Below are 26417 nucleotides of genomic sequence, written 5' to 3' on the forward strand. Positions count from 1 at the left end.
AGAAGAGTGAAGGGCGCTATGTCTAGTCCCACCACAAACTTCAAGCAGACACGGTAGCACAGACGAAGATCATCACGTGAAACCTCCTCATTTTACAGATGAGAAAACTCAGTCTACAGAGGTTGAAATACTTGCCCGAGGTCACACGGTAGCGAATGGCAGGGCTGGGACCAGACCCCTAGTCAGGACTCTTCCCACTGTACCACCAGCCCTGCACACGAGTGGAGGACAGGCCCCGCACCAGTTCCTTCCTTCCCCTCCCTCTACCCGCAGACTAGAATGGGATGGGGGGCATGGCACAGCCCCTGCAGCTACTTCACCCCCAGCTGCCCTCAGGCCTCAGTTCCATTGACCTGACCGGTCTTGTCTGTGCCCTCCTTACCCTGAAGCAGGTTTCCCTCAGAGGGGCAAGGAGGGGAGGGGCAGCTGGTTGGCAACCACCTAGAGCTCAGCCTCTGGCCCCTACCGCTCCAACCTTCTCTGTCCCCATGCGGAGGGGCACTCACCTGGGCAGCTGGGAGTATGGCTGTCCCTGGCAGGGCCCACCAGCTGGGGCAGGTGCTGTGCTGAGGGTCGTCCTGCCTTCCCATGGCGTGAGCCCCATGTGGCCTTTCATGGGTCAGAGAGGTACAGTGTGAGAGATTAGGGGTGTAGCCCAGGGAGTCTGTATCTGAGAACCGTCTCCACCCTGAGTGCCCCTGCCAGATACTGAAGGCAGCAGGCCTAGAGCGGGTCCCAAAACAGTCTCTGCCCTGGCTGAGGCCCCCATCCCTCATAAAATAGCACAGATGCTTCATCCAGCCAAGCCCAGGCTTCCCATGGGGCTGAGAGCGGGGCTCAGGAGAGTGAGGCCCAGTTGGGACACATGACCTCCCCAGCTCCCTGCAGTTCTCTCTTGGGGGGCTCACACCCCCGCATCAGGAGCTAGATAGTTATGACAGCTCCTGGGACCTATTCTGGGACCTTGACCTCAGTTTCTTCATATCTAAGAGAAATAATTATAATACTCACGTCATAGGAATGAACAGGACCTATGATGTAGGTACTCAATCACTATTTGAATGAATGAATGAACAAATGAATGAATGAATGAATGAACGAATGAATGAACAGAAAGGTGACCAGGATGGTGAGGGGTCTGGAAACCAGTCCAAATAAACCCTAGCAACCTTATTTCTTCAACATCTCACCTTGCCTGATGCAGACATGCCTAAAGGCTCCCCCCTTCTCCTACCTCCATCCATAAATGTTCCCCCACTTTGCTCTCACTGTCAGAGTGTGATCCCTTCCCAGACTTGCTGGTTGACTCTCAGTGGACCCTGTACTAGATGATTTCCTCAATGGCAAATGACTTAAGTGCCACATGACCCAGTTCTGGCTAATGAAACAGGAAGGGAGGTCTGCTGGGAGGCTGCAGGGAAGGGGTTCCTGGCTCCCAAGAGGAAAACACTAGAAGAAAAGGCCCCTTTCTGCCTCTGGATATTGTCATGCCCCATTGCGACACCCGGATCTCGTGCAGTCATCATGTGGCCGTGAGGGGAACTGGCCTGAGGACAAAGCCAATGATGAGGACAGTGGAGCAGAAGGTTCCTGAACCACTGGTTACGCAACCCCAGCTGCCTACCCTCCCTCTGCACTTCTTTCTGCATGAGATAATGTCATTCGTGAAGCCAATTCGAGGTGGGGTTTTGTTACTTGCAGCTAAATGGATTCTACCTGATCTTGTTCCCAGCCCCCACCTGCATCAGCACCTTCACCAGTCAGCAGAGCCCCCACCCTATGCCCAACCCTGGGCTTTGTTCTGAGGACTCCAAGATGAGCCAGGCTGTGTGCCTGCCCCGGAAAACTCGTACTTCTGAAGGGACAGACCAGCAAGCAGGTAATGAGATGGCTACACACTTGTGAACAGAGGCTATAAGGGGCTGGAGCGGGACAGACTCTCCTGGGCAGTCTGAGAAGGGTTCTGGGAGATGGTATTTGCAGGACGCCTAGGAGTTTTACAGACAGTCAAAAAAGAACATGTTCTAGGCAGAGCTATCAGGGTCTATGAAGGTGTGTAGCTCGCTTAGAGAACATGTGGTGAAATTCAGTTAGGCCCAGTGGGGAGTGGGGAGCAGGAGCTGAGTGTCTCACCCAGGGGTCCGTGTCTGCTGGGGAGCCAATGGAGCTTTTATGCAACATGTACATTTTGGTTCAGAAGAGCCTAGGTGTTCAGGAGAGAAGTGACAAGGATCTCCCCTGGGTAGGGGCAGTGGGGAGGAGGGGGGATCTGGTGAAAGAAGCACCCAGATTGAGCAGAACCACCCAGCTAAGGCTGCTCCTAGATTTTTGACCCACAAAAACTGAGATAAAAAAAGTGTTATTTTAAGTTGCTAGATATGGGGTCACTTGTTATGCAGCAATAGATAACTAATACAAGGACCTACAACACCTCGATCTTATTCTTTTTCTTGTCCTGCCTAGAGTGAGGGGAGATATTATTGTCATTTTGGCCCCAGGAGTAGCCTCTCCCCTTATGGATGAGACTCCACCCTCCGTGCCTACTGCAGGTGCCCCTGAACACAGGTAAGGACACCTGTGGAAAACAGCCTGAAGCAGATTTAGCAAATAAAAATACAGGATGCCCAGTGAAATGTGAATTTTAGATAAACAACAAATAATTTTTAGTGTACGTATATCCCGAATATTGCCTAGGACATACTTATACTAAAAAATTATTCATTATTTATCTGAAATTCAGTTTAACTGGGCATCCTGTATTTTACCTGGCAACCCTAGTACTAGGCCTCTGAAGTTACCACTCTCTCTACCTCCATCTGGGAGCGGCCTTGGTCCTCAGAAATCTTCTCTGCAGTTAATAATGGACCCTTCTTGGGTTCTGACTCACTGCCAAACACCCTGCTAAAGCCTAAGGCCCTAAAGATTAGGGCATAATCCCTGCTCTCAGGGAGCTGCCAGGTAGGGGAGGGAGACATGCAACCAAATAAATTACAAGATTTGTAAAGTGCTGGGTATCAGGGAAGCACTCAGCTGCCAGCCACAGAAAACTCAAGCAATAGTTGGCTTACATAGAGGTTTTATTTCTCCCACAAAACAAGAAGTCCCAAGTATGTCTGCTGCTGGCTTTGGTTCAGCAGTTCAATGGTATCAGAGCCAACATTTCTGTAATTTCTTTGGCGTTTCCCTCATGGTCTCAAGGTGACTGCCACAGTTCAACCCATCATATCTGTGTTTGAGACCAAATAAAGAGTGGAAGGCAAAGATTTTCCAACCCTTCCTTCTGCAGTAGATTTATGTTCATGTCTTATTGGGCAGAACTGGATCACATGGCCACCTGTAACTGCAAGGGAGGTTGGGAAAGTAGACCATCGTATTATCACAATTGGATTATATCAATCCCAATGCATTGCTGGGGCTGGGAACATTGCTGCTCAGAAAAGAAAAAAAAAATGGAGTTCTTTCAGTGAGGAAGAAGAGGGGATGGGCATTGGGCAGGTCCAGTGTGTCTGCCATGTGATCCAACAGAGGTTCATACAAGTGCTATGGGAAAACCAAGAATGTAGTGAGATTCTTCACCGGAGGGGTGGAAGTCAGGGAAGGCTTCATGGAGGAGGTGGCTTTTGAGCTGAGGCTTGTGGGATCCTTAAGCATTTGCCAAGAGGAGAAGGGGCAAGAGAATTCCAGGCAGGGAGAACAGTGCCAACAACTGCATAGTGGCTAGGGAATGAGTGGAGATATCAGTGAGGCCAGATCCTGAAGGGCCTTGACGGCCATGCTAAGAAATGTGTGTTTTACCTAAAGAATATTTTTCTCTCCTTATCTTACTCTGCTTCTCAGCAGCATTTATGATACCTTTGACCACCCTTCCTCTCTTGCCTCCTGCAGCATACAACCCTTTGATGTTTCCTTCCTCTACTCCTGCTCCAGGTCCTTTGAAAACTCCTGCTCCTCTACCTGGCCAGCCACGGTCCTATGTTTTAAGCCCCACTTAACCGTGTTCCTTTCTCCCATGACACTTGCCACAGTTGGTAAATAGATACGTATTCATTTGTGTGGCTGTTTGATTACTATCTCTCTCCCTGCCAGCCTGTAAACTTATTCTGTGCATCGATCCCTGGCACGTAAGAATCTGTTGAATGAACTGATGAATAAAGAGCAATGTGTGTGTGGGGGCATTGAAGGGGTGTGAGTTGGGAAGAGCTGTGGCTTGCATCCTTGTGTTCTAGCCATTCCATTGGCCACTAATAAGAGGCAGATAGGAATGGAGGGTGAGTTGCAGAGAGGTTGGACAGGGGAGACAAGCTAGGATGATGCTCGGGTCTTTGGTTGTGCCTCTGAGGACCCCCAACCAGAATAGGTGGGGCCCCATGAGGCAAAAAGAGATTTAATTGCAACTGGTGTGTCTCATCTCTGGGCACCTGGCTTCCTCCTTGCAAGGAGAGGACGCCCTCCCATCCTGGCCTGCTGGGGCAAAGGTGGCAGAGAGAGTGACAGCACTGCTTTTGAGTAGGCCCCCCTTCCTGTGTACAAGCCTCTCTCACTGCACCTGCCAGTCCAGGGTGGGGTCTACACTCCAGCCATTGGCCTCAGAGACCCAGCAATTCTCAGCAAAGCCCTGAACAAGAGATCACGGACCAGGGACAGAGAAGGGTGGCATCTAGCAGCTGGGCTCGCTCCAGAGCAGAGATCCAGACCCCTGGACAGGTGAAGTCTGCTGCCCCCGTCCCCTACCGCCCCTCCAGAGCCCTCAGAGAAGCACAGCCTGCAAAGGATGAAACCCTGGTGCGGGGCGGTGAGGGAGGAGAGGAGGCAGGCTGGCTCTGGAGTGGTTCAGACAGTAGGAAAGAGACAGAAGCCTAGTGTTTGGGAGAAATGCTGGTTCTGTGGACAAGGCCCAGGTAGACTGTGATCTGTCCAAATTCTGCCCGAATTCTCAGAAAGCTAATGGTCTTCTGGACCCTACAGCTCATCAGTTTCAGCCCTCCATGGTATCGCTCCTCTGCTAACCTCAGTGACAGGACTCCTCAACTCCCAAGGCAGCCAGTTCGTCCCCAGACAGGCCCCACGATGCTGCTGCCCCAGTCCACATCGTTTGAGCCAGAGAAGCCCTCTGGGACAGGCAGCATGAGCTCTATTTTGCAGCTGAGTGACCTGGGCTGGGAGGCCGAGGCCACACAGTGAGGCAGGCTCCTGACGCCCGTGCCTGAGCTCCCTCACTCTCCAATGCTCAGCCCTCCCTGATCAACCCCCTCCTCCCAGCAGGAGACACACACACACACACACACACACACACACACACACGCCCCCTTACCCCCTCACCCCCACACTGAGGTTTGTCTATGGAGAAACCGCAACCACCCAATGTCCTGGCTCATCTTTCCAGCTCTCCCCGTCCTGCACTGGAAGCTGTCCCTTGGCCTTTCACAGCCACCCAAGGGGCCTTGTGGACCTTTCCCCAGGACCTTTCCCTTTGTCTGTCTGTGTCCGTGTGGGCGCAGTCCCTGTCCGCTCTAGGGAAAAGCACTGTGGGCTCTCACTGCAGAGGAGGGGTGAGGCCAGAGGGGCCGCAGACCCTCCACGGGAGCTGGGCACTGGCCACACCAGGCCTGCCCGTGGGCCGGGTATTATATTCCCAGCTGATCATGACACTCTCTGAGCCCCCTCACTGTGGTAAAATGGGCCCCACTTGGCATTCTGCCACCTGGGTTCAATCCTCACTTACTTGTTTGACCTTTGATGGTTGACCTTTGCTTCGTTGTGTCTGTTTTGCTATATGAATGTGGGTGTGATAGGAATTCCTACTTAATAAGATTGTTGCAATGATTAAATGAGTCATTACATTTATCCAGCAAATATTTATTGAGTGCCTTCCATGCGCCAGGACAGGGAGAACCAGAACGGTTCTGGGCGCTGGGATTAAGGCTCTGACCTCATGGAACTCCCACTCGGTCAAGGTGTGCTGATGGCCTGCTGAGTGCCAGGTGCAGACATCCCAGCAACACTTGGCCATTCTCTACAGTCATTGCCCTGCCCTCCACCCCTCAGCCAACGGAGGGGAGCCGATGGAGGAAGATCCCTGCCCAAGGTCATACAGTGGGACAGGTGGGGCCAAGGTGAAGTCTGGGTCTTTCCTACAGGCCTCAGCTGACTCCCTCAGCACTCATCTGTTAGAGGAGGCAGCTGGCAGGCCGCTGGGGACAATTCAGTCAGGCCTCACCCCTCCTCCTCTCTCACTCAGACCCAGGACGTCGCCTCTCAGGAGAGGTGAAGGAGCATAGGGCCAGGCTCCCTGAGGCTGGAACTGTTATCTAATGCCAGGCGTGGGAGCCTCCAAGGGCCAGCAGCAACCTGAGCTCTAGCCCCTTTCTCCCTTTGCCACCCCCTCCCCGCCACTGCAACCTGACTCCCAGCCAGACCTTAGTTCTCAAGAAAGCTGAACCTCTCCCAGGTGCAGAAGCCACCAGGAAGGTCTGGCACCCTTGGAAAGGGCGGGACCCAGGGCCTACAGGGAGGCCTGCTGCTTCCATCAGGACTGGCACTGCAGCATGAGGGCTTGTCGTGTGGGGCAGCCTGCAGGGTCTCTGCTCCCGCTCCCCACATAAGAACGCAGGATGTGGTGAGGCCAAAAAGGAACACCCAGGGAGCTGTACGTAGAGGAGTCATACCACTATAGTCTCACTGGAGGCTGGATTCACATGACATGCGACCTGCTGTCTGCTTTTCTGCCTGCCAACCGACCAACTCGCTAGCTGCAATCCGCCTCTCTGCAATCCGCAGTCCACACTCCTCCGCTTGCTGGCCAGCCACCATCCTCTTGCTAGCCCCCATTTTCTGCTAGCGTACCCACAGCAGTATATCAGTGGCTAATGGCTCACTGGTTACAGCTGATGGCCAACTAACCACAGCTGATGGCCATCAAATCACAGTTGATGGCCATTTACTACCCAAGCCAGCACCTTTCCACTTGAGGTTGAGAGCCTGGAAACTGCACTCCTGGCTCTGTCCCCACAGGGCTTGAGGCTAGATTCCACACAGACAGTTCCACTCCAAACATCTTAGAGGACTTGCTGGTGACCAAGAGGGATTGAGCCATATTGACTGGAGAGGCCTTGGGTGGGGGCCGACACAGGCCAGGGCAGGGCTGGAGCAGTCCTCACCCTGGGAGAAAGTCTCAGCAGGGAATGGAAGGCTGCTGGGTTTGCCTCCACTCCCTCGGAAAAGGCTCTTTCCTCTCAGGACCAGAGGGACTCAAAGGGCCTTTCTAGCACAGCCATCGGTGCCCCAGGCCAAATAAGCCTGTGGAAGGGCTTCTTCCACTAGAGACATTTCTGATGGGCAGGTCCCTGCACTGTGTCGCCGGCTCCTTCAAACTTATCCACTTGCTCCCACATTGAACTCACATACATCCACCTGCAGCTGCCCCACATTGCCACTCTCATACGCACACTCAGTGCTTCTCTGTCCTTCCCGGGGGTCATCCAGGGAGGAAGACTGATGGAGGTGCTGTTATAAGACCTACTGCCCTCTTCCCCAGGCCCCAGGGAAGGTTCTGCATCCTCCTCACCTCCTTCCTTGCATCTCAGGTAAGGAGAAGGGAAACCAAATTAGTGGGATTCAGGCCAGCTGTTTTCTTAAAGGATGGGAGAGACATGGGCTCAGTGCTATGCTAGCTAGCACCACGGCCGAGATGTCAGAGAGCTTTTCTTTCCCTGGCAGAGCTCTCGGGAAGTCAGGACTGAGACCAGCCTTCTCTCTGTCTGCCCACTACCTCAGGCAGCAGAGAGGGGAAGAGTTTGGAGCAGGTGGGATCTGGGGAGCAGGACACCTGGGCTCCATCCTTCCGATAGGGTAGATGGAAAGGTAGAAATGAGCAGGAGAAGAAGGCAACCAGCCCCTGTTAGGAGCCCCCTTGCAGCTGCTCCTTCTTAGGTCACAGAAACCCTGCTCTGGGGGATATTATAAACAAAGGCGGGCACAAAACAACTGACCCAGCAGGAGAGCGGGCTCACACATGCCCCTAAAGATAGAAGGAAAAATGCTGGAGAGGGATGGGAAAATATCCCGCTTATCAAAATGTACACCCTGCTTCTCAGGGCCATTGTAATGAGCTCAGACAACCTTGGGAGCAAGAAGGGAGGTGGAGGCATGCTAGCTGGGAGAGTGAGAGACACTGGAGAGGGAGAAGGGGAGACAAGTCTACCCATAGAAATAAAAACTTCAGGCACTGTTAGGAGAGGCTGCTTTTCCCTCTCTTGGGTCATCCCTCTCCAGTGGATCTGCTTTGCTAATAAACTTCATACTATGTTATGCTTGCACAAACAAACTCTGTCTCTTGATGGAATTCTTTCCCTTGAGGAGACAAGAACTGAGGTACAATCGTCACACCCGATTACACTTCCATGTGGGGAGGTGGGCTAAATAAACCCTGTTTCACCTCTAAAGGCAGGTAAACTTTCTGTGTACTTGGAGCCCTGAGAGTTAATAGAAGAGGGACCCCACCTGGTAGTGGAGAACAACAAAGAACAGGAGGCTTAAGGGTTTTATATTCCTTCTCCACTAACCACAGGAATGGCCCTGGCCAGCCAGCGGGCCCCCTGTGGCAGGCTGGAGACCAACAGAGGGCCAGCTCACTCTGCGACACAGATCTCAGGCACCTGGAAGGGACAGCTCTGACTGCTCCTAAATGCCCTCCGTCCTCGAGCCCCCTGAGCCCTGGGTGCATGGGGCAGCTCCGGGGAGAGCCTGGTTTTAGCCCCGGCTCTGTCATTGGGGGAATTTGTGTGGTTCCCTTCAGACCCCTGCACAAGCAGGAAAACCTAGTCTCTACCACCCACAAGACCAAGTCCAAGCTCTTTAGGCTGACCCTCAAGGCCTTTCCCACCCTGGTCCTGTAGTTTCTGCATGTCCATGTCTCCATGCTGGACCCTCCCACACCCCACTTTCTGGTCTAGCCAAGCTGAACGCATCTGTGCAGGCACATGCTGTTCTGTCCTCCTGGAACGCCCTTCTCCACACTCTGCTCTGGAGAGGCCTGCTCAGCCCTCCAGGCCAGGTTCAGGGATCAACTCCTCTGGGACACTGTCCCTGGGTCCTGCAGGGCTAGCTGCTCCCTCTTCTGTGCTCTCGGGGGAGGGGAGGTGGGCCGAGCAGATGTCTATCCCGGAGCTGGTGTTACTGTGGGTTCCACCTCCTTTACCAAACGGCGCTGGGACCAGGCCTTGGTCGCCTTTGTGTCCCCAGGCCTTGAGATGAGGCCCAGGATGCCGCAGATGCTCAGTAACTATGTGACGAGAGTAAATGAATGAATGAGTGAAAGGGTGAGGGTGGGCATTGCCAGGGCACAGCCTCCCAGGATCTACGGCCCTTGACTGAGCTCCTGTGGGCCAGGCAGAGAGGTCATCTGGGCTCAGAACACTAAGCCCTGACCATGTGGCCTCCCTAACTCAGGCTGCCCGTGTGCAGATTCCCAGGGCAATAAGCACTGATGGGCACCTACTGTGTGCATCACCCCATGCCATCCTCCCCTCAGCCACTCTGTTCTGTTCCTCGAACATGCCTGGTCTGTTCCCACCGGGTCCTCTGCTCTTGTTCCTCTGTCCTCTTGGAATGCTCTTTGTTCTGATCCTCTCAGGGCTGCTCTTGGGATTCTTTTATGTCTCAGTAGAAAAGCCACCTCCTCAGGGAGGCTTTCCCTGATCTCAAGTCACCACTCTATTCCCATCAGCCTGTTTGAATGCTCTGTACTGAGCTAGCTCCTATTTATTTATTTATCCGTTTGCTGTCTTTCCCTCCCCCACGCCTCCCCTGACATACACACAGAGATTGTTAAGCTCTTTGAAGGCAGCGTTTGGCCACCTCGCTCACTGCAGCACCCCAGCACTGGACTAGCACCCGGCACACCGTAGCTGCTCAGTAGATGTTCAGTGAGTGAGTATGAGTGAACTCCAGGCTTCAGGGACAAGGGTCCAAGCCAGGCAGTCCCTGTCCTCAAGGAGTTCGTGGTGCAGGAGACAGACAGCTACTTGGGGAAAGCCAAAGTGAATCGATACAATTTGCTGCAGTTGATAAAGCCTTTCGTCACTCACAGAAGCTGTTTATTACGTGCACCTTATGCTAGGTGCCTCTGTCCTTCATTGTCACTCATTCGAATGCTGGCAACCTCCCTAAAGGTAGGAATTATTCACTTGCAGGTGAGGCAATGGAAGCTCAGGGAGGCACGAGGCTGTGTGCCTGCCCCAGGTCAAACACGAGAAAGAAGCATGGTTTTACCCCGCTTGTCTTTTACATGTATAATTACCCTCTGTGGGGCAGGCAGGATTCTCTTTCTTTACGGATGAGGACCCGAGACTCAGAGAGGCCAGGGAGAGGCTGCTGCCGCCTCGGACGCCACCCTCTGCTTCGGATCAGAGCTCCTCCCTTGGAACTCAAAGTCACCAATTCTGGCCCATCAGGGAGGCCCTCCTGCAGGTGTCTTTCCATCAGGCTCAGGCCTGGGGGGTAGGGGTGAGGGCTGAAGGCCTCTGCTGCTGGTCTCCAGTCTGGGTTCTAGCACTACTCTTCGCAGTGCCTCAGGCTATTTCTGCCTGTGTGCCCCTCCCTCGCGCTGCCCTCAATGGCACGTCTACCCCTACTCTCCTGCCTGCAGACCACCTCCCTCTTCCAGCCTTTTTATTTCCAGCAGGGACGCCAGTCACCATTCAAAATCTCATTTTTCTCTGTCTTCCCTTCCTCTTTTCTCTCCCACTAAATGAGTACAAGGTGCTGTGGAGACAAGCAAGTTGCTAGTGGAGAAATGTCGAGGGGTGGGGCTGGGGAGCAGCAGGAAGGAGGTAGAGGTGGGGTGGGCTTGAGTGCCAGCTGCATCCAGCAGTGGGGGGCTCCCGGAGCCTCTGAGCAGGACGGCCATGTGCCGAATGTTGCCACTTGGGGAGATGGACTTGCCTGTATTAGTTTCCTAGGGCTGCTGTAACAAAGCACCACCAACCGGTGGCTTAAAACAACAGAAATTTATTCTCTCACAGTTCTGGAGGCGAGAAGTCCAAAATCAAGTGTCAACAAGGCCATGCTTCCTCTGAGGGCTCCTCCCAGGGAAAAGAATCCGTCCTTTCCCCTTCCCGGCTTCTGATGGCTTCCGGCAATCTTGAACATCTCTTGGCTTATAGACACGTTACTCCGATCTCTGCTTCTGTCTTCACAGGTTCCCCGCCTGAGCCAGTCCACTCCTCCGCCCAATGATCAGAGAGGCAGAACAAAGACAGGAGTCAGGAGACTTGGGTTCTGTGCTGGCTCTGTAACAGATTCACTGTGTGTTCTTAGCCAATAACCTCCTCTCTCGGCCTCACAATCCTGAGTGCAGCGTGAGAGTTGGACTCCAGATGTTTTCCATTGTTTCCTCAATGTTTGATGAGGCTAATTCATAGGAATGGCCCTCTGATGGTGCAAGTCCAGGCAGGGTGTGATGGGCAGGTAGAAGGGGGCGGGGTCAGGGACTTACCTGTTGTCTTGTTCATCACAGGCGGCGAGTGGTCACACCTGTTCCTGAAAATTTTGCTCATTTCCAGAGGCTTCCTGCCAGCTGTCTGGTTATCTCACACAGTGTCAACAGCAAGGTATGTTTGGGGAAAGGCAGGAGGCTGGTGAGGGATGAGATTGGGGGGGCTAGGCTGGGATCATGTTGGGCAAGGTGGAGGGAGAGGGAAGGGGTTAGGTGGTTGTCATGCGGGGCGGCCTGCGGGGTCTCTGGTCCTGCTCCCCACGTAAGAACGCAGGATATGGTGAGGCCAAAAAGGAACACCCATGGAGCCATAGGTAGGGGAGTCATACCACTGTAGTCTCACTGGAGGCTGGATTCACATGACATGCGACCTGCTGTCCACTTTTCTGCTAACAGACCAATGACTCTCCTCAACTCCACTCCCCAGCGCAGCAGCGGCAGCTATATCAGGGACCAACTGGCTAACAGGCTACAGTTGACGGCCAACTAGCCACAGCCGACAGCCATCTACTACACGAGCCAGCACCTTTCCATGTGAGGCCGGGAGCCTGGAAACTGTTCTCTGGGGCTCTGTCCCCACAGTGGTTCCCACCTGAGTGCTCACTTGGCTCTGTGGGGTGACATGTATACATGTGTGTATGTACAGCATGCACTCGTGCACAGATCAGCATATGCATGGTTTTGTGCACGGACAGGTATGAGTACACGTAGGTATGTGCCTTAACCACATACATGTACATTTTTGTGTGGGTATCTGCCTGTTTGAACTTAAATTAATATATGGGTGAGGGTCCAGATTTGTGAGCTCAAAATGTTGTGTTTATACATTACATGCCTGTGTAGGTAGGGTGTGTGTGTACATGGGGGTGGTGTATGGTTCTAATTGCCCTGGGCATTGGGAAGGCCCCAGCTGTCCCAGAGCCACCTCAGTAGCCCGCCCATCTGGCCCTTGGTGCCTGGGGGGCTATAGCCAGGCCCCCGGGAGGAGGAGTTCTATTAAGAAGGCAGCCTTGGTCATGGCTCAAGGTCAAGGTTGGGCAGACAAGCCTTTGGAGACCTTCCTTGGGGAGGAGCCCTAGGCTCAAAACAGAACTGTCATCTAGAGATAGCGTGGAGGTCCCTTAGGACCCAACCTTCAGGTCCAGGTTGGGGTGCTACTCTTACAGTGGGCAGCTGTCTAGGCATGGACCAGCCTATCAGAGTTCAGGAAGCATCCTGGGATGGAGGCTGGGGAGGTGCCCCAATGGGTCAGTCTGATGGCCAGCTCCCACCCCCCACCATCCCATGCTTTGGGAACTTCATCCTATAGGACTGTATTGCCTCCAACCTTCACTGTGAGCAAGCAGACACATTCAGGCAGCACAGGGACGCCGGACTTAAAACGGAAAACTGTGCACACTCTCAGCTTGGCTTCATGCTCAGTGTGGCCCCAGAAAGGCACTTTGTGCTCTAGACTCTGATTCTGCCTGTCACCCCCACTGCCAGGGCCTCAGGACAGGCTCTCATCACTTCCAGCTTGGGCTACCGTAACCATCCAGTTCCTATCTGGCCTCTCAGCCTCCGTGCTCCAATTCTCCACCCCACTGATGTAGGGAATTTTTTCCTGTGAGTGAGGGAGTGCCGGGGTCGTGTCTCGTGAAACCGAAGAATGGAAGCACGGACCAAGGAGAGGCAAGGAGTTGTAAAAGAGGATAGTTTATTAAAAAGCAAAGAAATGCATCTCCTGAGAGGGAGGGGGTCCCAAATGGGGTGCCCAGTGACTGAGGCAAAAGCTCTTACTTTTGTACCTCCCATTGCCTGTTTGGGGAAGGGGAGTTGGTGCCTTTTAATAACATTCGTCTATCAGGTTTGTTCTGTTTGCCCGTCCTGAAGGGGTTAACAAACCCATTCCTATCCGTCAGATCTGCTCCATTTGTCCAAAAGGGATTTATGAGATCATTAACCTCAAGGTGCTGGTACATTTTGTCCAGGAGTGAATGAGTTACTTCAGAACCTGGAGTTTTAAGATATGGCTGCCTTTTGTTTATTTTACCGGGGACCTTCCTGTCTGCCTAACAACATGCCAACTAACCTGTCTCACCACCTCCTGGACCCCCACCTTCCTGTCTTGCTCACACTGTCATCCTCTGTCCTCCCAGTTCCTCCCCTGTCCCGTTAACTCTCCCTCTCTCAGAAGTCTCTCTGCTCTGACCTCCCAGGTGGGTTCCTCTCTCTGTCTCACTCCACATAGCATGTTTCCCTTAATGAACTATGAGTGCATCCGTAGTGCTTTTCCATTTTCATGTCCGCAGAGCCTAGCCCAGGCCTGGCACTCAGTAGTTGCTCTCAAAGTGTTAATGAAAGAATGAATAAGCATGTGTGTGAAGGAACAAAGCCCTGCAGGGTTGGGCAGGCATGCGTCTCACAGCCCTTAACTTGTGCTGTAGTTATCTGCAAATCTGATGCCCTGATGTGTGGGTGTCCTCCGAGGACAGGAGCCAGCCAGCCTTTTCCCTCCTGTACCCCCAGTGCTGGGGAGCACCGCCTGCCCCAGGGAAGGTTTGTGGAGGCTGCCACGGTGCGATTCTGCTTCTCTGCTGCCCCCTGCTGACAAAGTGGAAAAACTGGACAAAGTCTGGAAGCTTCTCTGGCTGCAGTAGGTCCTGCCTTGCCTGCGGATAGGAGAGGGATTTTGGGAGAGCAGGGAAGGAATAATGGCTTTCCCTTATGCTGAAAGGGTTGTATTCTTCATTCTCCTAACAACAGCCAGAGGACATAATTGGTTCCATCCTCCTTTCCTCCCTCCGAAGCCCCACTCACTCTCCATGGGAGGGTGTGTGCTCGGTACCTGACTGATCTGCTCTCCAGCTCTCCAGGCTGGTCTGGGGGTAGGGGAACTCCGAGCACCTGAAAGCATTGCTAAATTACAATTCTTTGTTGTCCCATCCCCACCCCAGACTGAGCTCCCCAAAGGCAGGGACCACCTGTTCATTCATTCATTTAACCAACATTGACTGAGTGCCAGCCCCATGGTAGGGGTTCTCGGCCCTTACCAGGCTGGAGGGACTTGTGCCTTCATCTCAGTCTCTGCCGCAGCCTGAGGCTTGGCACACACTCAGATTCCAGACATGGGACACATTAGTGGATGATTCAACAGGCAAATAGGGAAGGGGCTTGGGATCTCCCTCCAGGTCCTCTAAAATGTATATTGAGGGGAGAAATGGCCCCCTCTGACCTGGCTCCAGGCTGCCTGCTGTTAGCTGTGGCCAGACCAAGGAAAGAACAGGGGAACAGATTGAGAACCGTCTCAGAGTAGCAACTGTGGCAGGGGCCTGAGTCAGGGGCTGCTGCTGGCTGCTCTGCCAAGCTCCTTCCTGCCTCCCTGGAACCCCATTAGTAAAACCAGGGGTGGAGGAGACTGTTGGGCTGAACAGCCTCTGAGGATCCTCACAGCTCTATTTGGGGACATGTAAGAGGCCCTCCCAAGCCCGACCCAGGCCCATGGCCTCTGCGGCTCTGCTGCACAATCCATGCAGAAGGGCCAGATACATGGGATGTCACCCTGCCACACTGGGAACAGATGGCCCTCTCACCTGCTTCTGGGTACAGGCCTAAGACTGGCAGGAAAATGCCTCGGACACACAGCAGTCTGCACCCTCCGAGTGACACTGGGAAAGGTGCCAGGTATGGCTGGAGACAGAGGCCTCAGGCCAGCCTTCCAGACTTGCTCTGTGACTGCAGACAAGTCCCAGCTGTAGTCTGGGCACCCAACTCCTTGGCTGGTGACCCTACTTCATAACCCAGCTGGGGAGTCATCATCTCAGCGTCATCCCCCACCCCCTCACATAATGCAGGCCCCTCCAGTGACTGTCACTGCCTGCCCTCATCTGGGCTGGGTGGATTTGTAGGTGTTTTATCCACCTCTAATCCCCAAGACTTACCAAAGAACCAGCCCAGAGTAGGCCATCCAGGTCCTGGAATAAGTGGTCATGTGTTGTGTCCATAAAAACACCTACAACTTGGCCTGCTTTATCAATGTGAGCCCACTGTGAGGAACTCCAGCGGATGGCTTATTAGCTGGCCATGGGCCTGTTGGCTCACATCCTGTCCTGTCCTGCCTTAGAGGGGCCACCTGCCACCCCAAACTACATTTCCGGAGCTCACGTGCCAACAGGTTCCTGGTTAATTTGGCCCATGGGAGACCCTGACGTTAGATGCCAGGCAAAGAAGCTAGGTCTCTTCTCCCCCTCTTGCTTCAGATGTCATCACTGCCCATGTCACTCTTTGGTACAAGGTCTTGCCAGGCAGCCCTTCTGGTGGTGGTCCCACTTGGAGCTCTGGTAATACCCCTCCTCTCTAAGAGCCGCAGTGGCTACCTACTGTCACCAATCTCAGAGTTGCCAAACCCTCCTGCTTGCCCCTTCAGCTCGCCCAGCACCTTTGCCAACTTGTTCCCCACGTCAGATTCCCACTGGGTGGAGGCCATTTGCCTGACTTGACCCCTAATATATTTCTCCTCTAGGCATCACACCCCGCATCACTACTGCCCAAAGCCAGCTCTCCATGTCCCCCAGCCAGAATACAAAGAGACCACAGACGGACGGCAGGTTAGAGGTTGTTTCTTTATACAAAGGTAATCAACACTATGGATCCACCAGCAAGCTGCTGCGGTTCACACTGGCCCTTCTTACCGCTCCTGGGGCAGAAGTCTGGGAGGTGGGGAGGGCCGCTGCAGGGAGAAACACTACACAGGCCTGGGGACTGCCAAGCACACAGCTGGGAGCTCCCGAGGGGCAGACACACAGACACTATACAACCACAGCACCACACAGTGACAGGAAGGAAATGCAGGGCGGGAACTAGCCATTGGCAGTCACTGACAACGCCCTCTTCTCCCAGGTGCTTTTGGGAGGCAGGACAGCAGGTAGGAGGAGCCCTGGGCCTGGAGCCAAGCAGCCCAGCTGTGCCACTACAGAGCTGGGCGACTTCGTGTAATCTCAGTCTTGCTTCTGCAGCTACAAACTGGGGACAGTAAACTGTACTTCACAAAGTTGTCATGAGGATGAAATAGGGAGAGATATCAAAGTACTCAACACAGAGCCTGGCACATAGAGGTGTTCAATAAATAACTTTTGTCAAGAAAACCTTAGCTCAGAGAGGACCTTCTTCAGAAGGCTGAGATGTGAGATGACTTCCCCAGAAATTCCCCATCAGGGGATCAGGACCCTTGAGCCCTCCTTGGAGCCTGCAGTTGCCGGAGTGGCCAGGGCCCCGGAATACACAGTGCCAGGGCAGTTGAGGGGGGCAGGGGGCTGGACCCCCAGGGAGGCCCCTGCAGAAGCCGGGTAGACACTGGAATTAGGGGTTGTGCCAAAATGGTTTTGCACGTAACACAGGCCAGAGGCAGGCTTGTAGGGAGGCAGGCTGGGCATGTGCCCAGGGGCGCAGGCTGGCCAGGAGCCTAGTTTCTGGCCACTGGCGTGCTGCATCTGGGAGACAGGGTGGTTTGGGGGCACGTGAGGGTGGCCGCTCTGCACGGGGTAGGAGCCGGGCACAGGGTTCAGCCTAGAATGAAACGAGAGAAAATGGTCATTCAGCTGGAAATGCCAAGGCACACAGCACCCCCAGCTATCGTTCTACATGAGAAAAGCTTGTGGTCGCTGTCGTGCTTTATATTGCAACATGCTTTGGACAATTTGCTGTGACTGGCTCTAAGTACCAAGAAGGGAAAGGTTAGTCTCAACCTAACAAAGCCCAGATGCCCAGAGAGGGAAGGGCCTGCTCAGTGCAGCAGCGAGCCAGTGGGAGGAAGGGATAATGGGCCCACGGCCATCTGAGTGTAACCAACTCACAGCAGCTTGCAAAGCGGATGGAGAGATGGGGACCGGCTCAGAGCAATCAGTGTGTTTGGCCAGCTCTGCAATTCTCCTCAACGAGAATGAGCCAGCCCTGCGAGGGCGGGAGGGCCGGGGGCTCTAACAAGCTAACGCAGGACTTGGGCACAAGTCTTGTCTGCTTGTGACACTTTCTACCTATGACCCCAGGCAGGAATAGTTGCAGCTCCAAGTCCTGGTCGGCAGGAGCCAACGAGACAGATGTGGGGAGCTATCTGTGCTGCGGTTAAAGACCCTACCACAGACACATGTGGCGGGACCGCGAATGGAGACACATCTGAAGGGTTTTATCCTCTGAAGTTTGGTGCAAAATTCCAAATGTGGAGAACGAACACCAACACGACCGATGTCTGTTAGATGACGGGATGAACCCGTATAAATTTCCATTAAAACCTGACTTTACAAAGCAAATGTACAGATGAGCATAGACACAGGACACTTAACAGCACTTCTGGCATATTTGAAAAGGTGGAGGTTCAGGTCTACCAGGAGCTCGGCAAGAGCCTCTAGGGAGGCAGAGCTGTGCAGACGCCATGTCACCTGCCCACGCATGCTGCAGTTGTCCGTGTCTCACTGTCAGGCCGTCGAAACACCATGTACTGCTCTGGGTGCCTACTTTAGGCAGGTTAATGAGGGACCAAACACCATGCCGTGTGAGGAACACGGAAGGAACTGAAAGGGTCACCATGTCCCCTACTCGGATCTACATGTCAGGGTGAAGCAGGGTCACATCTGGCACCAATGAGTCACAGCCACAGAGGCCACTGCAATTCAGCCTGGAAGAGCTTTCTCATCAGGGGCTGCCTTGGACAGGGAGCTCCCAGCCACCGGGGGATGTGAGTTAAGGGTGGGTGACCATGACCATTACCAGCTGTTTTAGAGGGGACTCTTTCAGAGGGTGGCAGATTGCACCCGAGGACCTCTAAGTCCTCTCTAGATTCCGTGAGAACAATTAAAAGCCAAAAAGTCACAATTCACCTTCTATATTTAAACAGCCTCCCACACATTTAGACCCCAGGAATTACTTGCCTGAAGCAAAATGGGTGTGTGCATTTGTTTTTCATAGCTACTCCCTGCCCCAGCCCAACACATGCCTTTAAAAAATGGTCAAAGGGCCCTTAGCCAGTGAGGGCTGGGAGCGTCCACCTCCTGAAATAAGAGCAGCTTCCAATTAAACTCATTCCCTGCATCCAGACGAGCATGGAGGGCAAAATTTACTCCACAGCTTGAAGGCAGAAAAGGGCCACTGACATCTTGGCTTCACAGTAAGTCCTTCCTTTAGATGGACTGCTGAATGAAAGAAAACCTACATTGTGAAGTCTCGGCATGGACAGAAACCAGGGAAGGCACAGAAGCCGGTGGTGTGGAACAGAGGAAAAGGAGCGAGGATCTGGAAGCAGATCTAGAGACCCTAGCTCTAGACCCTTCCCACCTGTTACCTGGAGAAAGACTCTTGTCCTCTTTGGGCCTCTTCTCTAAAATAAATGAGGCTACCAGAGCTCTGACAGCTTGCCTCGCACTTTCCATTGAGAGTTAATGAGACTGGACTAGAAAGAGTAAACCTCCCCTTCTCTCTGGGTAGCCAAGGAAACCCTACCTCTCAGGTGTCGGGCCCTGCCATTTCCTAAGCCACAGAGGCAGCGTTTGGACTCTCTGTGCTTCTTACCAGTGCACCACGCCAGAGCCCAACCCGGCCTGCGGAGTGCTCGTCAGTGCTGAGGGCTGGTAGTAACTAGATAGGGCCACTCCGTCCCCCAGTCTGCCACAACTCGCTAAGGATAACGCACCAGTGCTTCAAATGCCTTCCCTTTGCCATTCCTGCTCACTCCCCACTTCAGATACAGCTGGGCAGAATCTCGAGTGCTCAGAAGACATCTGTGCGTAGATTTTCTGGGCCCAGGACTGCCCACACCTTATTCCTTTGTCACCATGACACTGAACCGGTCACACCCTGGAATTGCTTTAATAAGATTTAAAGGGTCTATAACTCACTTCCGGCTGTGGGCGGCTCTTCTTTCGGCTGAAGAGCTGGAGATGTACTTGAACATTGAAATCTTCCTCATCAGGCTGAAGGGGAACTTCTGGTCGAGCTTCAATGCTACACGCTCTGAGATGTCGAGGGAGTAGCAGTATGTGATGCCATCTGAGGTCAGCATGTTAAGTAAAATTGGAGGCAGCTAAAGGGAAGAGTGAACACCCCCCACAGGAGAATGCAGGCTCCCACATTTATTCTACAGAGGCATTAGTGCTTTTTCTACCACAAACTGACTGGAGTTTCAAGGTCAGAGAAAAGCAAGAGTTTCCATCCCCTGTACCTCAGAGGGAACATGGCCCAGCAATAGGGGACAGCAGATAGGTGCTAACACTTCCCCTTCCCCTACGTCAACCCATCTTATCTCATGAGCCTCTCTAAGCCCTGTAATCAAGTCATAAGCCAGCACACACCTCCATCCTTGCAGTGGGATGCAGCAGGATACTGTCCTAATACCCTACAGAGGGGACTGACATCTTGTACTTTTGTCCCAGACAGAAGGCACTTTGCCTCTAGATGACCAAGTGAGCTTCATATGGGACTCTCTGGCAGCATTCCCCTAATACTGTCACCATCCCCAGTGACGTGATGGCACTCTGGTCTTCTGACCTGTGTCAGCCCACCACTGCCTAGGCAGTCACAAAGATTCAGCCTTTACCCACCCATCCATCCACCCACCCATCTACCCACCCATCCATCCTTTCAACAAATACTTACTGAACATCTAACATACACTGGGAACTAAGGAGTAAGTCACAAGTGCCAGACAAAGAGTAAGTAATTGGGGTAGAATAAGTGGTGATAAGCAAAAGCTGATCTATGGAAGACCCTGCTGGGGACCCTGAGGAAGTGATGGGTATGCTGAACCCTAAATTGTGAGTAGCAATAGCTAGAAGAGGGGTGGTACAGAGAAGGCTTCCCTGTGGAAGCACCAAGAGAAAGTTGTTCCTTGAGGCAGTATTCTGAACTCGAATGCTACTGGCATTTTCAACAAGTCAATTTTTTTGCTGGGCTGGACCATTTCACACATTACAGGGCTTTTAGCATCCTTGGCCACCAGCCACTAAATGGCAGTAGCACCTAGTCATTGTGATCACCAAAAATGTCCCTGCATATTTCTAAATTCTTTCAGGGAGGACGGTGTATTTCCAAATACTGATTCCAGTTGATAATCAGTGCTGTAAGGAAGTCAGAAGTAGTCAAGTAGTGATAGCTTGAGATCATAGAATGATCTCAAGAATGTATCTGCTTCTGACTCTGATGAGGTAATAATACTAGACTAGTCCTCCCACCATAAATAACTATAAAGAAGTATAAATATTTTACACAATTGTTTTCAGATTTTGGACAATAATTACTGCCAGACTGACATACCTAAGAAAAGGGAAACAAATGAAGTGAACTTCAAGATCAAGCTGGCTTTCTGCCTGGAGGCACTTTCCAAACTATAGCACAGAAAGAAGAATCCACGCATCATATCACAGTTTTTTGCTGAGCTGGAGAGACAGAGTTCAGAGAGGAAAAAGTACCTGGGATTTACAGGTCCGAGTAATGGAGAAGAGAGAGCTGCTCATAGAAGACCTATGGGTTCCCTGAGTCTTTAGCTGAATGCTAACATGCACATACTTAGGCTGAGAATCTTCAAGCCAGGCAAAGAACAGCTACTGAGGATACAACAACTATAAGCTCAACAACTCCTAGAGGTCATACAGGCCAAGGACATGATCGAATTCCAACCACAGAATAAAAGGAACTCACTGAACACCCAGGGCATTCAGAATAAATCTCCGAAAAGGTAACGCCTTAACAAGTAAATTAACTGCTTATCAGAAAAAAAATCAATACTCTTAAAAGGAAGAACAAAATTCAACCCTCAATAACATAGCATTCACAATGTATAGCATAAAATAAAAAATTACAAGACAAGAAGCAAGAAAATGTGGTCTATAACCAGGAGGAAAATCAGTCAAAAGAAACTGATCCAGAAATGAGATGATAGTATTAACAGACAATTATTTTTATAGCAGCTTTTATAATTGTGTAAGTATATGTGTTTAAATGAAAACGTAAATATAATGAAGGAACAGATAAATAATCTCAACAAAGAAATAAAAACGATTAAAAAGAATCAAATGGAACCTCTTGAGCTAAAATATGCAACATGACAAGTAAAAAACTAACTGGATCAGTTTAACAGCACAGTAGATTCTGCAGAAGAAAAGATCATTGCACTTGAAGTCAGTGTGCGAGAAACTCTAAAAACTAAAACAAAAAAGTGTAGTTAATAGAGAGAAATAGAGAAAATACTAAAAAAAAAAAAAAATGCAACTGAAGGTAGGAGAAAAGAAAAAACCAAAGAACATTTGGGACAAAGAGAAAACAAACATCAAGCTGGTAGATTCAACTCCAGCCAGATCAATAATTACACTAAATGTAAATGAGATAAACATGCCATTTAAAAGGCAGAGATTGTCTTTGGAGAACCAAGTATGTGCTATCTACAAGAAACATACTTTAAATATAAAGACACAAACATGTTAAAAATGTAAGGATGGAAAAATATATACTGTGTAAATCCTAATTTTAAGAAAGTAGAAAGCTGGAATAACTATGTTAATATCAGATAACAAAGACTTTAGGGCAGAGATTAAAAGGGTCAATTTCTTAATGATAAAGAGTGAATTCATTAAGATGACATAACAATCTTAAATGTGTATGCATCCAATTATAGTTTCAAAATACTTGAAGCAAAAACTGACAAGAATTGAAAGGAAAAAATAGACAAATCCACAATTTTAGTTGGAGATTTCAACAGTCCTCTCAGTAATTGGTAGAACAAGTATAGGGATGTAAAAGACTTGAACAACATCAGCAGCTTGACCTAAATGACATATATTGAACACTATACTCACTAACTGCAGAATGCACATTCTTTTCATGTACACATAGAACATTCACCAAGATGTACCAAATACTGGGCTAGAAATAATTCAAAAGGACTGTAATCTTCAAAAGAAATGTTCTCTGACCCCATGAAATGAAATTGGAAATCAATAACAAAAAGAAATATGGAAAATCACCAAATATTTAGAAATTAAGCAACTCACTTACATAAAATAAGCCTTGGATCAAAGAAGAAATCCCAAGAAAATTAGACAATACTTTTAACAGAGTGACGAAAACACAACCTATCAAAATTTGTGGGATGCAGCTAAAGTAGTGCTTACAGGGGAGTCTATAGCTTTAAATTTTCATATTAAAAAAAGGTTTAAAATCAATGAAACTAAATTTAAATTTAAAAATAAGATAAATAAGAACTACGTTATCAATGTGTATTTATACACAACCTACCCTAATAGCTTATAGAATCATAAATTGAAAGAGATTTTAGGATTGTGCCTATCTAACCCCCAATAATACCAATTCCGATGTTTAAAAAAGTAACCCCTCTGTATTTTAGAATTTTCTTCCCTAATTGCCGGGATATTTACACAAGGGATGTAAAACTTATCCTAAGTTTTAAACCATTCATACGATAAAAGCCTATCATAATTTTTCTTTTTTCTGAGAAAAAGACTAAACCAACGAAAACAGAAAAACCTTGTTATCTATTCCTTTCATGGAACATCTCCAGCTCATGGGTATTTCTGGTTTTTCCAATGTAAAGTCTTATCATAATTAGTCAAATATACATTTACACCTTAGTTTATAAGGAAAAAAAATCAAATCGGAATATTTTACTAACTGGCAGTGCTAAGCTGGCCCAAGGAGATAGCTTTGTGAGGAAATTCTGGCCTAGAGAAGGTAAGTGACCACGCTCCCACCCCCGGCCCCCCACCACCCCGCAAGGCTACACAATTTTCAAAGCTGAAGCTAGAACCCGGGTTACCTATATCTGAGCTCACAGCTCTACCTACATGACTCCCCAAACCCTCCAACTTGGTTCACCTTTTGGGATGTCATCGTTCTACAATTCCCTTCTAGGAAGGATACATGCTAGCCCAATTCCAAGTCCACAGACATTACTGAGAAAAGAGGTCTGGGGAATGAGCCAGGAGGCGCACAGCAGGAGCCATGGCACCAGCATGGAGGGCACGACCACACCAAACACCAGGGCCCTCCTCATGCGAGAGCGGACAACATTGACCCCCAGCATGGCAAAAGCCACTGGGGTGAAACCTCTGGCATCCTCCACCTCCCCCAGCTTCGACAGCGTTGTCACAGCCTCAAACAACAGGAAGATGATAGCAGAGAAGAGGGCGAAGATCACAGTGAAGAAGCAGTGGCGGACAGTGCCCACGGTTCTCTCAAAGTTGCCGGCAAAGCGCCAGATGATGACAGCACCGCAGAGCAGAGAGACTGGATTTTCATAGACAAAGATGTAGGTCACCAGCCTGTAAACTGTAGAGGGAGGTGGGTTAGAGGCCTGACGGTGGATTGCTCCAAGGAGGGAAAAACAGGTTTCCAACCACCTCGAAAAGGGGGAGTAGCCCCCATGATAGAGCACTGAGAGCCAGTGAAATCAGTCTGTAGCCAAGATAAGCAGTGGGAGGCAACCATGAAGGGCCCAAGACTCAAAGTAGAGTAATGTCTAAATCTCTGCTCTTTCCCCGACCTGGAGTGAGTCTTATTAGTGATTGACTTCCATGTGGGAAAAAAAAAATAACACTTTGTAGCATGGGATGGTCTTTGAATTTGTAACGTGTTTTATGCCCGTTTTTTAGATTTTAATACTGACCTATCTCACCAGGCAGTTTGAGGGTTAATTAATTGTAACAGCTTCAGGGTGGACTGAGTGGGTTCCCTTAACACTCTGTGTGTCAGTCTCCTCGGCTGTAATCCTGACCTCTCCTTCCATAGTGGCTGTTCAGAGGAAGAAAAAAGGGACCATGAATTATTTTGCACCTATAAAGATTATCACTATAATCCAGATATAATGAGTATCACTAATAATATAGAAATAAAACTCAGAAGTCTTCCTTGAAAGTGCTTATCCAATCCTACAGGTGGATTGATGCTTTATGTGCAATAAACAGCAAAGAATCTTACTTTCATTCTTTTAAAAGCAGTCATCTCTTATGCACTTTTATGTCCTTGCAGGCCAAAACATGAAACTGAAGGAGGGGGACCAGTCATGTGGCAGTAATATTGGACTTGGGAGCCCAAAGGCTTGGAGTGGAATCTTGGCTCTATCACGTACTGGTTGGCTGAGGTCAAGTCACAGGCCCTCTTGCCTTCAGTTTCCTCATTGTAAAGTAACAGGATGACACTTGGGGCCGTCAAAGGTCTCTTACGTGCGTATCTAATACTCACATGCCCATGAGCCCCACGCTCAGAGAAACTGTGAACTAAAGAAAAAAAGGGAGTTTAGTTTGGGCTGACATTTTGCATCTGCCTATGACATGCTCTGTGTCAGGTTGGGGGTGTAAGTTTTAGATTTGAGGAAGGGGACAGGCTATGAACCCCAGTCAGGCAAGGCCATGTCTGTTGGGCTACATTATCTGACGAGCACCTCATTACTTGTTGAATACTTCCCAAACGGAAATTCCAAGCATCAATGTGAAGATTCTAGAAGAAACTCTATATGATTTGGGGATAATGTACCCCAAGCCTCTGGTTCCAAAACATCATACAACAAGAGGAAAAATCTGGGTTCTGTCTCAATTGTGTAACTGAATAGCTCTGTGATTCTCTGCAGTAAGCCTCAGTCTCATTACTACGTCATGGGATCATGGAGGATTAAATGAGCTTACTGCATCCGCCACCTTTGTGGCTTTGCAAAACAGCAAGTTATACAAATTTCCCATTTTCCTCCCCAGGAAAGAAAGGATTTTATGAGCAGATGCTTATACTTAATTGGTTTGCAAAATTTCTCTCCCCCAGAGAAAACAAACACCTCCCCCAAAGGCACATGATGCTCCTAACCCCATAAACTGGCAATCTGAGTGAGAATTAAGATACAAACGAAGAAGCAAAAGAAATCCTAAACTTCCAGAGGCCAGGACGCGCATAGGCGTAGCCACAGATAAAGCTCAAATGTCTTGATGAAGGCGAGAGAAAATATTTTTTCAGTGAGGGTTAGGCCCTAAAGCAGACGGAAGTGTGTATACGACGAAGGAGGGGGAGAGAAATAGCCTTCTCCTTAGAGAGCGAGCATGGATGAATGAAATTGGTTTGCTTGCGAACGTTGTCCGGTGGCGACAGGGAAGGGAACAAATTCAGGTAGGATTACAGTAATGACGAAGATGGGCTCTGGAGAGACAAAGACGTGGAATATGGGTCCAAGGATAGGGGGCATGATGATGTGGACGGGGAAGCTGGAGGTACGGGCTGATGGCACGGGTGCTGGGAGGCCGAAGCCCAGGGCCTGGAGAGGTGGGAGGAAAAGGGCTGGTACCGGACTCCCGGCCCCGCCTGCTCACCTTGCCAGTTGCGCAGGCAATCGGACCGCAGCGAGAGGCCGGAAGGCGGCAGGGGAGGCTGCAGCAGGAACACACGGGGCCCAGACACCAGTAGCGAGAGCAGCGCGGTGAAGAAAGTGGCGGATGGCACCTCAGGCCAAAAGGACCAGCTCCGATACCCGGGCTCCGAGACCGCCATGGCCGCCACCGCTCCCGTGCCTGCTGGGCACCGACTCAGAGCAGGCTCCTTCCGCCTCCCTGCGGCTGTCTCCCCTGGCAACGGATGGGGTAGCTGCCGGAAGCCCCGCCTCCCGGGCCCCGCCCACGCCGAGCGGCCCCATTGGATCGCGCTGACCAGCCTCTCCCGCCGGCTGGCAGTGGGGAGTCTTTTCAGCGCGCCCTGCCTGGTTGCACAGTCCTGGCGCCCCGCAGGGCTCCGGTGTGGGGCAGCTTCAAGGGTTCGGGTTTGGGTTTTCTCACTTCTGCTCTAATACCTAATGATTATTGTCCCCTGTGGTTTACAGAGACCCCCCCCTCCATTACCTGTGCTTATCTCCGTTACACGTATTCGAGAAAACTGAGGTCCGGGGAGGCCCCTGGGTAATTCAGTTAAATGG

The 26417-nt window shown here is 50.8% G+C and overlaps 1 protein-coding gene and 1 long non-coding RNA gene across 2 annotated transcripts; one reads left to right on the plus strand and one right to left on the minus strand.

Moving 5' to 3' along the window:
- Nucleotides 1-1514: 1514 nt before the first annotated feature.
- On the plus strand, nt 1515-16107 carry LOC141570652 (uncharacterized). Its single transcript, XR_012494913.2, has 4 exons — nt 1515-1879; nt 2464-2565; nt 11516-11609; nt 15996-16107. It is a non-coding gene; the product is annotated as an uncharacterized LOC141570652 (long non-coding RNA).
- RHBDD2 (rhomboid domain containing 2) lies at nt 16077-26078 on the minus strand. The gene is made up of 4 exons (XM_019717677.3): nt 25822-26078; nt 23393-23800; nt 19360-19510; nt 16077-17038 (listed from the first exon to the last, which is right to left on the minus strand). Exons 1-4 carry the CDS (start codon nt 25997-25999, stop codon nt 16684-16686), a joined length of 1092 nt encoding a protein of 363 aa, XP_019573236.3. The 5' UTR covers nt 26000-26078; the 3' UTR covers nt 16077-16683.
- Between the last annotated feature and the right edge of the window lie 339 nt (nt 26079-26417).

This window comes from Rhinolophus sinicus, chromosome 3 (genome assembly GCF_057876585.1).
Source record: "Rhinolophus sinicus isolate RSI-liver-muscle chromosome 3, RSI-T2T, whole genome shotgun sequence".
NCBI lineage: Eukaryota > Metazoa > Chordata > Mammalia > Chiroptera > Rhinolophidae > Rhinolophus > Rhinolophus sinicus.